Source organism: Mus pahari, chromosome 8, assembly GCF_900095145.1.
Source record: "Mus pahari chromosome 8, PAHARI_EIJ_v1.1, whole genome shotgun sequence".
NCBI classification, from domain to species: Eukaryota; Metazoa; Chordata; class Mammalia; order Rodentia; family Muridae; genus Mus; species Mus pahari.
The window spans coordinates 55,995,650-56,008,694 of NC_034597.1; the positions used below are offsets into that span (position 1 = coordinate 55,995,650).

A 13,045-nucleotide genomic window follows, 5' to 3' on the forward strand; every position below is an offset into this window, starting at 1 on the left:
CAAGGCCAGCCTGGTCTACAAAGTGAGTTCCAGGACAGTCAGGGCTATACAGAGAAACCCTGTCTCAAAAAACCAAAAAAAAAAAAAAAAAAAAAGAATTAGAAAGAGACAATATTGGTCTTACAAAAATAATGATTATTAAAGAATCCCTGAATAGTCCTATGGCAATAAGTTGCCTAACTTAAGTAAAATGGTTATATTGCTGACAATGTCTGTTAACTGATGGCATGCTCACCTAGTGATTGGCATCGTGCTGTGTCTGCAGGCTGCTGCCTTCTCCCCTCAAGGATGCAGTAGAAGTGTCAACCTGGAGAAGATGCTACACGATGCAGGAGGTGAACTCGGCCCTCAGTAAAATCCAGCTGGTGGGATATTCCCAGAAAATCGTGAGTGTTCCCACGAGTGCTGTCCATTTGTGTTGAGTCCCTGGGGGATTCTCGCAGCTCTCTTTCCAAGCCACCCAGTCACCTTCGGGTGAGCGCCAGGGACAGAATGCAGGCGGATTCTCTACCCTCCAGACTTTTCAGTGGTACTCATGCATCACCCCCGTTCCCTGGCACCCCTAGAACTGGGTTGGTTAGCTGGTGAGTCGAGAAAGGCATCTGCTCCACCCTGTGCCCTGAGAAGCCAGACACAACGGCAATCGGAAACAGAGAAGTGGTTTACCAAGGGGGCCTTGAGAGCTGATCTGACGATAAGAATTCCTGCTGCTGTTGACCTGCAGCTGAGGCCACTCCGAACTGGAACCTAACCTGAGGTGGAAAAGGAAAACTGGTCTTTGAGTCTTGACTGTTTCCTAACTTGCCTTTTAATGCCTGGGCTCCTGTGCCTGGTGACCGAGTGTGGAAGGAGCTGAGGTGGCAGACTGCAGGACTGCTTCCATTACAGCACAGCCGCCATCATTTCCGTCTGTTTCCAGTTTGCTTTAAATAAGGACAGTTGTGTTGCTTTCCCCTTTAAACCCACTTAGCTTGCCGACAGCTGCATATTCTCTGTGTGGTTCTTTTAGGAGCTATTTGGTGCTGTCCAGGTGACCCCTCTGAGCTCTGGCTATGCCCTTGGAAGCTCCAACTGGATTATCCAGTCACATTATGAGAAAGTATCTTATGTCTCCGGATCCTCCTTGCTTACCACACACCCTCAGGTAAGTTATCTTTTAACCGCCAGCAACCTATATATATATTTAATTCAAATTCAGCAGGTCTCTAGTGCTGCACTAAGAACAGTTATGAAACCTTCATAATCTCCTATGATACTCTAGATCTTAGATACTCTAGGAGAGTGAGTTAGACCGTCTAGGTCCCCGTGTTTAGGATCATCTTTCTTCAGAAGGAATTCTGTTGTGCTCAAGGTCACCTCTAGGGTGGTGATTCCCGGTCCTTCCAAGACTCTGGCCTGATGCAGGACACAGAAATCGTTGATTCTCTCAGCACATACTAACTGCTGAATGCATACTGAGCGCAGGTATCAGGCCTTGAGCTCAGCGTCAGGATTGAGTGAGCATTAGGCAGGGTCTCTGCTGATAAACCTTGTCTTCAGTTGAGCGTGGCCGGGACAGGGATGAGTAGATAAAAGAGCGGTGTGGCTTAGACTGAGGTAGAAATGCCAAGGACACACCGCGGCTTTAGTTATAGGGGAGTGGAGATAGTTTGGATTGGACAGTCCACTTGATTAAAGAGCCAAGTTAAGCTGTGAGGCAAAGCCTAGAGAGATGGCTCATGGAGTCTCTGGAGCAGGACAGGCAGGGCTTTGTTGAAGAGCAGAGAAGCCCTTGTGGCTGCAGGGCCACACCCAGGGAAGGGGCAGGGGTGGGTCACTCACACATGCCTTAGTAGATCTGAATGAGTTCTGATTGGATCTTTTATTCATTGTGTGTGTGTGTGTGTGTGTGTGTGTGTGTGTGTGTGTGTGTACTTGTTAACATGGGCATATGTGTACATATGTACAAAGAAAAGGGTCACAGCCAGGTATCTTTGCATGATCCATCTGTACCCTGACTACTTGAGATGTGGTCTCTCATGAACTTGAAGGACACTAGTTTTGCTTGACTGACTAGCCAGTGAGATTCAAGGATCCACATGTCTCCACCCCAGCTCAGATAGGTTACAGGCATTTGTCGTCAGACTCAGCCTTTTAAGTGGGTACTGGGGATCTGAACTCAGGTCTTCATGCTTATGCTATAGGAGCCACTTCCCAGGCCCCTGCCTACTGTATGTTTTATTTTCTTTTATTCAAACGGGGTCTTACCCTGTAGATCTGCCTGACTGGCCTGGAAATCACTATCTAGACTAGACTGGCTTCCAACTGAGGAATTGACCCACCTCTGCCTCCCATGTGCTAGGCTTAAAGGCATACAATAACTTACAACCACTTCCCATTGTATTTTGATGTGGAGGGGTTGCTATTAGGAGGTTTAAGTTAGTCGTGCATTAGTTACATTTGACAATAAAATACATATGAATATTGTTAGGAATATAGTATTCAATCCTTGGGTATTTGTAGAGAACTTACTCTTTATTTTATAAGCCCTGGTTCTTTTGAATTTGTAAAGGAAGTGTGGTTGAGATTAGGTAACCAGTTGCTGAATATATAGATAACTTGTGGGAGTCCTTGTCACATTTTATCTTTGAAATTTGTTATTTATGAACATAACCTTAAGGTGTTGCTGTCTTAATAATAAAACAGAAGGTGAAGCTTAGACCTGGAACCTGGGCCCTCTGCTCCCCTCGTAGTTCTGCCCCTTCCCTGACGGTTGCTTTGGTCCATACCACAGCCTCCTCGTTCTGTTACAAAACTGCTTTCCTTGGGTACATAGGAATCCTTGTCCCCGTGTTCTGTCCCCTCGTGGGATTAGTGCTTGCCATACTTCATACAGAAAGTTCCCGTGTCATAGAAGTATTTGCTGTATTTGTAACAGATAAATGTTTGATTTAAACATATTTGTTTATATGTGTACACATACATATACACACACCTTACAGGATGGCTATCTCAAACTGGCTAGTATACTCCATTTTCAAATAAGTAAAAGAACTCTGTGTTCTGTTTGAAACACCAGATGCTACTGCTAATCTGCTGTTTTTATTCATATTTTCTGTGGGGGCAGGACATGTATCCCAGGTTGGCTCTAAACTTGGATATAGCTAAGGATGGCCTTGAACACTGTAATACTATCATTGCAATGTACACTACCCTGGCTCATACATTCTTTTACAACCAAGTTTTATCTCAGGGTCTGAACAAGACAAGTCTCGGTGTTTTCCTGTAGCTAGCAGAACTCTGGACCCTTCCCGCTTATTGAGATCAAAATCCCATCAGTGTCATCACAGCCTGCCTCATTGAATCAAAATTTTTTATTGGCAGCTGCTTTCATTCTTGATGTATTCTGCCCTAAAAGACAGAAGGGTAACTTGGCTGCCAGCCGCTCTGATTTGTCCTGCTTAGATCAAAGCCTTTACAGTACTGTTGACGTAATTTCCAGTAAATTGTCCTTCCAAGGGCCATAAATTTCAAGGGAAAATAAGGTTTCGAGAATAATGAGCAACATACCTAAATAGCTGGTTTTAATCTCTATTTGGTATCCTGTGCTGTATGTAACAAAGGGGCAAAATAGATTTTGTTTTCTTTACCCACGTTGTTGGGTTTGTATTGAATAAGTGGGGATAAAGAAGTTTTAGTTTGAACAAAGCATGATGTTCTACAGTAGAAGCCAATAAACTGTGGCTCTGGGGCTATATCTGGCCCAGTACTTATTCTGAAAAGGTTTTATTGGGTTACAGACACACCTGTTTGTCTGTGAATCACTTACAGCTAAGTATATGCTATAATGGCAGGTTTAAAGGTAAACTTCATAGAAAGTCTGCTGTCCTCTGGTCTGCCGGGTTGAAGCCCCTGTGACCAGAGGAACACCACACAGGTTGGTGCAGTGATCTGTAAACATAGGGAACGAGGTCTTTCCCTGAGCCAGAGGCAGCAGGAGAGGAGCAGTGGCTTTAAGAGAACATAGGTAAGACTTTAGTTTAAGAAACCTTTATGCTGGGCCAGTAAGATGGCTCAGCAGGTAATGGTGCCTGTTTGCCCACCCTGATGCCCTGAGGTCAGTCCCTAGGACCCACAGGTTGTCCTCTCACAAGGCCACAAGTGCACACATGTACTCATAGATAAATACAGACTTCAGTATGATTTTTTTTTTTAATGTAGAGCATTTATTGATAGCCACTGTCTTCAGAGAAGGAAAAATGAAGTCAAATATTCTGTGTATATGGACAGCATTGAGGATAGGGATAATAGGATAATTAATGCATTTGACAAAGAGTTGGCAAGATGAAAGAAAGTAAGTTGTTGATAATGATGGCTTATCATTATCATATATCATATTAGCTAGAAATACAGCCAGAACCTGGGTTGTCGGCAAGTCTAGAAACAAACTGGAGAACCATCATACTTTCTTTAATTATATAAATAAAAGGCCAGAGGCCAGAGACTGATCTGCAGGAAAATATTTACCAGTAGACTGTGAAAGGAAGAAAAACAATCTCGTGTAAGTATGGCTGGAAAGAGAGAAGAAAATTGGGACCATAGCAGAGAGCGTCCTGAACAAGAAGGAAGGGCACGTGTTCTCAGTGCTTGCTCTGCTGGCACTGCCACTCGGGCACCACACCTAGCCCTCCAACTGCAGCGCACCTTCCATGGCGGGATGTTAACACAAGATGGTTGCTGCAGTCCATGTTGTGTGCCAGATTTTAAAGGGAGTGCTTTTGCGGTCCCTTAGATGCTATCCATTATGATTTATACTTATTTATCAAGCACTTTCTCCTCTAGTCTTCATTTTTGATGCTTTCTCTGAGTCTAAGATAATCATGTGACCTGTAGACTATTAATGAATTTTTGTTCTTTATTCTGCCCTTTTTCTCCTTCTTTATATCTTACATTTAACTCCGTTGCTTTACCCATCTTGTCTTTGTAAATCTGAAAAACTATCGTTTTGTTGTTTAACTGTTAAATTTTTGGTGTGTGGTACTTTGTGGTTCATCTTAAATAGGTCATAATGTGCTCCACACTGTTCGTTCCTTAAATAGCCCAATGGTATGCTACTACAGTTTTGCTTTTAGTCCATTCTGTCTGGATAGACTTGGGTTAGACGGGACTTTTTTTTTTTTTAATTCTTGTTTTTGTTGCTGTTAGCACAATTAATTGCACATACTAATGTATTTCCCTATGCTATTTCCACACATGCGTGTGGTGCATACTGATCATAGCCAGCCATTGTTCCTTCGTTCTCAACACCTCCTCTTCCCTGTGCCTTATAATCACCGTCCTCTTTGATTTGTGTGGGAGGGGCGGGTATGGATTATTTATTTATCTATCTTGTTTTCTCTTTCAGCACATGAAAGAGAACATGCAGTACTTTGCCGTCTGCATTTCTGTAGCTGGTAATTTCCTAATGTACTCTTCCCAGTTTGTTCCCAGTCACATCCATCTTGCTGCACTTGACAAGGCTGCGGTTGTTTAACTGAATGGGTTACATGATGTGTGTATCTGCCATGTTCCCTTCATCAGTTCCTGGCTTTCGAGCACCTAGACAGAGTTTATATCTTTGTCTCATTCATGCTCTGATAAATGTGTATTCCTCCCATAAATCTAAAGAAAATATTATAAATTTAAAGCCCTTAAAACTGTTGTCCAGATCTGAGGTGGCCACTTGGTTGGTCGGTTTGATTTTATATTGTTGACAATTTTCTTCTTCTGAATTTTCCCAAAAGTCTTGTTGCTGTTTGTTGGTACTTTGATGTAGATGTTCCACAGTAAAAGCTAAACATCATATAATTGTAATAAGGGCCACAAGAAAGCTAAGGTACAAAGTCCCTGACTCTTTGGTGCCTCTGGCTCAGTTACCAGGGCCTCCTGGAAGCCTGGAGAGAATCATAGCTGGCTGGCCTCTGTGTCTTTCTCCATTGTTTGTCTCATTTGTATGGACACTGTCTCTCCTCAGAGTATTTCCTTCTCTCAAAAATAATGTGTGCTGCCTAAGTGCATTCCTGTGTGTGTTTATATATTAATTTCCTCCTTGAGTCAAAGCTGTTTCCTAAGCCCCACCCCTTAGCAGTCTAAAGAGGCAAGGGAAGAAAAGATGCTGGGTGTGCCCTTTACAGGAGTATTAATAGGGGCAGAGCTTTCCTCCACAGTGCATCAGGACAGCATTACTGTAAGATCAGCAGTCCACTGGGAGTCCAGGGCAAGGAAATGGGGGAGCGCACCAAAGTGTGGGGTTTGAACTGGTTTGGGAGGGCAGAGTTGTAGTTTATGGTTAGGGAAGTATTTCTTCCTTTCCTAGGCAATAAATCTTTAACAATTTCATTTGTAGGGCTTTTAACCTTTGTAAAGGACCTTGAGATTTCCCTGTGTTGTTGCTGACTACTGTTGTCACTTTCTCTCAACCAGGCTGCCATTTCTCCTGTGTATGTCAATCTGTAGTGTTCTGCAAGCTTCTGGCTGGATGCTGTTTTACATCTAAGAGTGGAATCAGTACCTCACCTTAGGGGCCTTGTTCTGCATTCTCCCCACCCTCTTGGCCTTCATTGTCTTCTATAAGTACTGTTATGACCAAAAGCAAGTCCCTGTTTCAGGCTGATGACTTCTTATTGCCATCCTATTCATAGACATCATTCTGTCCTCATTAGCCCTTTCCCAGTTATACTTTTCTCTTTTTACTACTGGATTCTGCACATGGGCACACAGGCGTGCACATCTTCATGTGCACATGTGTGTACTTACACACTACTGCACTTGTACTCACAAAAACATAGAAATCAATGGAAAGACAAAGAGACTGTTTGGAGGGAAGAGGGAGGAGAGGAGGGCAGAGGAGAAGTGAATCTGATCAACGTGGATTGTACATGTGAAGGGAAATATCACAGTCAAACCTATTATTTTATAAGTGTGTGTGTGCTTATAAAATTAAAGTTAGCCAGGTGGCAGTAGTGCATACCTTTGATTTCTGCATTGGGGAGGCAGAGGCAGGCAGATCTCCATGAGTTCAAGGCCAGCCTGGTCTACAGAGAGAGTTCTAAGACTAGCGGGGCTACACAGAGAAACTCTGTCCCAAACAAACAAACAAAAAATTAAAGTTAATTATTAGAGAACAAATTTGGTAAAGACAGTTCTCACTAGCCTTAGACGTTTGTTTTTGTTTTTATTTTATGCATTTATACGCATAAAAGGGGATACTACATGCAGGCCTGGTACCTGCAGAGGTCAGAAGAGGGTATCAGATCCACTAGAACTAGAGTTGTGGATGATTTGAGACATTGTGTAGGTTGTGGGAACCGAACTCCGGTCCTCTGCAAGAGCAGCTAGTGCTCCTAACCCTGAACCTTCTTTCCAGCCCCCTCAGTGTAGAGTTTTTACTAGTTTACTCCATTTTTTTATAGCCATCAGTGAGGTGCTTTTAATTCTTGAGCTGAGCAAGGTAAGCTTTTTGTTTGTGTTTTATCACTCCTCAAATGCTCCTGACAACAGCAGTGCCTGTATTGTCTTGGAGAAGTACAGACATTTGAAGTGTCACCTGGGATTGGAAGGTGTCACTAAAGTCTTTACTGCCTGTATCTGTCATGGAGCCCTGGGAGTCAATGAGGCTGACTCTGCTCAGGGCTGAAATCACAAACATCTGTAAACCGGGACACCAGGTATCTTGTAATGGTTCTAGCTCAGTGGTACTCACACCAGAGCACTGCCTGGCATTTGTTTGTGGGTGTTAATTTTCAAAAGATGGTGTTAATGGCTGAGGCTCAGAGGTAGTATCCTTTCAGTGTTGTTTGTCCTCACTGTGTTTTCTTCTGGATCAGTCATTCTTACACTTTTAGGGCCACCAGTTAAATCTGCAAAGGCATGCAGAATCATACACACCTTTTCAGGGAATTTTGGGGTCCTGTGAAGTCGACCTCCATCTCAGAGAAGTCTAATGTATATATAAAACTTTTGCTGTCTTAAGCCAAATATGCCACTTACTGCACTGCTGGGTCCCCTTTGTCACCAGTTCAGTTTCCTTCTGTATACACAGGAAACAGTCCAAGGCTTATTGCATAGCTACCATAAAAACCATTGTGCCCCCACCAGCACACACTTCCTTCCTTTTGTGGAAATGGTGTGGAAACATAAGTATGGACCTGAGACGTTCTGCCCAGGAAGGGAAAGGGCTGCTAGACACATTACTAAATATCTGAGGAGAGGAAACAAGCCAGTCACACACTGTCTGTAACACACTGAGCCCTCTGTACCCCGCTAAAGAAGTTTATAACAGGACCACACCTTGTTACTTAACAAAATAGTGAAGCCAGTGCCTCCATACTCGCATAGCCAGTGTTAAAGGAGAATCTCTTAAGAGTTACGGATCCTCAAAGGTGCAGTCTAGATCTGAAGCTGGGCTGGGCTGCTCTGTTTGGCTGTTCTTTCTTTGCTGGGGAATAGACTGTGGCATGGAAAGGCAGAATGAGACTTCTTCATGAAGCATGTAGCCCAGGGTTTTTTGGGACACATAGTCACAAGATGAAAACATTTGTGGACTCTCCGGCTTCTCAGTTCTTGCAACTTTGCTTCCAACCAAATCCTAGTTTATGCAGAAAAGCATAATGTTTTTAAGTGCTCTGGAAATAATCACAGTTCAAATCCAACATCTTTTTTTTTTTTTGGATATTTTCTTCATTTACATTTCAAATGCTATCCCCAAAGTCCCCTCCACCCTCCCCCCCACCCTGCTCCCCTACCCACCCACTCCCTCTTCTTGGCCCTGGCATTCCCCTGTACTGGGACATATAAAGTTTGCAATACCAAGGGGCCTCTCTTCCCAATGATGGCCGACTAGGCCATCTTCTGCTGCATATGCAGCTAGAGACACGAGCTCTGGGGGTACTGGTTAGTTCATCTTAAAGAACTCATCGTCATGTGCCAGTGGGGTTCACAGTTTACAAGCAGAGAGAGCGTGTGAGCCCCCAAGACTCACAAAACTCAACTAAAGGAGGTAGGTCAGGACTGTCCCATCTCATAGGGAATGGGGCTCAAAGCTTGCTCAAATTATGAGACTAGTTGTGGAATTGGGAAGAGGACTAAGTTTCTAACCCAGTGTTCCTTCTGGTTCTTCTACCCTTGATACATAGAGAACTCACCCTGCCTCTGTCTTCCCATAGCATGTGCTTGCTTCCTGTGCTTCACAGTTATTCTGAGAACGCAGCTACTCAGTTCACATGTGATTCCCAGGCAAACAACAGGAGCATTCCCTGGGAACTTGCTAGAAATGCAGACTCTCAGGCTCTACCTTGAAACAAACCAGAAACTGTGGAAGTAAGCTCAGCAGCTTTGTCTTACGCACTCTCTAGGTTGCTCCATGTTGAAGTTTAAAACCATGTAGAATGCATGTGCGTGGCATTCTGAAGAGGGAAGCACTGTAGACATAGGAAGCCTTAGTTGTGACTGAAAAACAGGTGTAGGTAGGGAAAGCTTGATCTTAAATGTCTACTTCTGTGAAGCTGGATATGGTGTGGCCAGCCAGTCATGTTGTCTAGCCCAGCAGCAAGCTCTCCCACGTTGCTCCATGGAGCTTGCTGCTGGACTAGACAAGAGCAGCATTTGCCCTGGTCCGTGCACGGTGCCTAAGTTCTAATTAGAGCTTTCTTTTGTCTTTTAGCCCATGGACCAAGCTTCTCTCAAAAACAGTGACGTTCTGATTCTCACAGGGCTGACACAGATCCCTACTGCAAACCCAGACGGCATGGTGGGCGAGTTCTGCAGCAACCTCGGTAAGGGGCCACTCGGTGTTGGACTTGGGTACATTTCTCGTTTGAGTCCTGCCCTCTGGTGTCTCTTTGAAGCCTTCCTGCTCCTATTTATTTCCACCCCTTAGTTTCTTCCTCAGAATGAATTGTTGTCCACAGGAGCCGTTCTCAAGTAATGTAAATGTAAAGGTAGGCTAGGAGTTGTACAGACACACATCGGAATTGTTGGCAGCTCCTAGAAGAGATACTGAGCATTCTCTCACAGGCCGTGTTGGTTAACCCCTCACTGTGGTGGGTTTGACCAGGATGTGTGCTCACAGGCAACAGCAGAAGAGTCACACCACCTCACTCTGCTTTGCAAATACTAGCTCAGAAATGACATACACTTGAAATTCATAGCAGTGAAAAGATGGAAACACAGAATTGCTCCCACTAACATTCGGTTGCTTTTATTTTTCTTCTTTTGGGAAAATTTTAATTGAGAGCCCTCTAGGATGTTTTCTGACTGGAAGACATTTATTGTCTTATAGACTGGATGGGCAGTGAAATCTCACAATCATGTCCTTATTTTAATAAAGTAGGATGGGGGCTAGAGATGGCTCAGAGGTTAAGAGCACTGACTGCTCTTCCAAAGGTCCTGAGTTCAAATCCCAGCAACCACATGGTAGCTCACAAACATCCATAATGAGATCTGATACCCTCTTCTGGGGGATCTGAAGACAGCTACAGTGTACTTACATATAATAAATAAATAAATCTTCAAAAAAAAAAAAAAGAGAAAGAGAAATCAAGTAGGATGGCTGCTGTCTTTGTATATGAAGGCTGCTATTTGATAACAAAATATCATCATTGGTGTATAAACTAACCACATTACTGCCCCATGGTTTGGTTAAGGGAAAGTTTTATTGTAGATATGAGAGAAAATAGCAGGAGATGAATAGAGAAAATATAGTAAGAGAATCAGGAACAGAACAGAGCCCAAGAGTGTATTGGGGGTGGGAGGGGAGGGAGGGAGGGAGGGAGGGAGAGAGAGAGAGAGAGAGAGAGAGAGAGAGAGAGAGAGAGAGAGAGAGAGAGAGAGAGAGAGAGAGAGAGAGAGAGAGAGAGAATGAATGAGAATATATGAATAGCAGGGTTATAAGGAGAATGTGTATCTGGGCGGAGTTTAAGAAGGGCTAGGAGCTAGGGCAGACTCTGAAATGTCTAACAGACACTTGTGATACTGAGGGAATATGGAGGCCTGCATGAGCTTTGATATGCTAATAGGCTCCATGGGTAATCATATGTCCCATCTGCCATAGTAAAAGAAATGACTCTGAGGTAGATGGGAACCTGCTTCACAAGTTTCTGAGGAATGCTGGCTTTTATCTAACCACCAGAAATCTTGCTATAGTCCAAGTTGAGCTCATTTCTGGGTATATATATGCGTTTTGGAGTTTGGAAAATTGGAGTTTCCTTTGGACTAACAGTGGCTTAGGCAGTGAGCGTTTGTCTCACACTCCTGACACTGGGAACTCTGAAACCCAGGTGGCCACTCCTTTCCTGCATCTTCATGGGGTGCAAAGGACATATGTCTCCATTCCTCTTCTTACAGAAGCACTATTCTCATCATGGGGTCTCTGCCTCCATGACCTAATCTAAACGACCTAACCTCCCTCCTCATGTCCCTGCTTCAAAACATCACCATATTGGCCAGCTGGCTGCCACATATAAACTCGGTGGGGCAGGGGGCATAAAACATTAAGTCTGAGCTAGCTACCCAAGCCAAGCTGAGGGCTGACCTTCACCTCCCAGCAACTTTAAGTGGTATTACTCTGGCTCCAGGAAGATGTGGCCAGCTTCTATGTGCATGGAAGGCACTGTCCTTTGAAATCCCTTGAGCCTGGCTACTAAGCATGTTTGCTGCTCTAGAGGCAGAGGTAATTTATTCTTACTGTAGAAAAGTTGTTGGACTGGTCTCAGAATCTGAGTTTTGTGTATTTGTTAATAATCTAGAATCACTAACTCATGAAACTTTAGATTTGAAGAAAACCAACATCTCACGCACTATGTCACTCTCCTCAAGATCACCGAGATCATCCTATAAAAATCCACTGGGCAAAAAGCTGCATGTTCAGCATGCTCCCTTGGCAATTTGTATACAGAGTAAAGCTTGAAAAGCCCTGGCCTCACTCATCCCCATATAATAATGGGAAAACTGAGGCCCAGCCAGGCTGGAGTGGCAAACTTGTGACCCTTCCTTGCATTTCTGGGCAGAAGCAGACTAGAGCCAGGCTCTCATGCTGCCTTCTAGAGACGACCTGTCTGTCACAGAAGGAGTAGGGAAGGCTCTTGACAACAGATTTCAGATCCTCCCCAGACTACCTACCTCCGTTGCTTTGTAAATGAAGCAAAAGCCAACTTGACTTTACAGTTTTTCAGCCATTCATACTTTTAACACATTACAGCCCATAATGTGATTATTTCCACATTCCATAACTGGCTGTGTTTCAGATAATAGATCGTTTCTTACAGACAAATACTAGTGCCAGAAAATGTCATGAAAAGGACTTAAAAGGGAACAGATTATTTCTTCTGAATCACTCAGCCATAGTCAGAGACTGAGCAGAAACATCCTGAAAATTTGAAATAGGACTTAGAGAGAAGGTGTTGCCTAAAGCTCAGGTTCACTGGAGACATTAAAACCTACCAGGGGTTTCAATTAGACAGTGATGAGAACATCAGCCTTCAATCTTGCATTGCCCAATGTCCACTTCTCTACAAAAGATTAGACAATTATAAAAGTGTGTGGGTCATAAGAACAGGCTGAGGTAGGAAGGTTTTGTGTGTGGAGGTGGTGGAATAGAGAACACAGAATAGCAGGGTTATAAAAAGAATGAGTAGCTAGGGCTGGCTTACAGTTTCAGAGGTTCAGTCAGTCCATTATCATTATCATGGTGGGAAGCATGGCACCATGCAGGCAGACATGGTGCTAGAGACAGAGTTAAGAATTCTACATTTTGATCTGCAGGCAGCAAGGAAAGACTGTTCCATTCTGGGCAAAGCCTGAGCATATAAGACCTGAAAAGCTCACCCCCACAGTAGCAAATTTCTTCCAACAAGGCCATACCTCCTAAATAGTGCCACTTCCTATGGGCCAAGCACTCACAAACGTGAATCTGGTGGCACAGAACAGAAGTCTGACTGGAGAAGCTTTAGGGAGGAAGTGAGAAGTGCTGCAGTGCACCGCCGTGGACTGTGAAATGTCTAGTGGGTACTTAGGATGCTGAAACCTGGAG

The 13,045-nt window shown here is 43.9% G+C and overlaps 1 protein-coding gene across 2 annotated transcripts in view; it reads left to right on the top strand.

Moving 5' to 3' along the window:
- Positions 1–13,045, top strand: part of Ints9 (integrator complex subunit 9) — an 85,759-nt gene that overhangs the window by 53,506 nt on the left and 19,208 nt on the right. For both annotated transcript variants that reach the window (XM_029541601.1, XM_021202927.2), the window contains 3 exons: positions 266–386; positions 1,010–1,144; positions 9,680–9,791. In XM_029541601.1, coding sequence (XP_029397461.1) covers positions 266–386; positions 1,010–1,144; positions 9,680–9,791 — 368 coding nt within the window. The remainder of the gene's footprint in view (positions 1–265; positions 387–1,009; positions 1,145–9,679; positions 9,792–13,045) is intronic.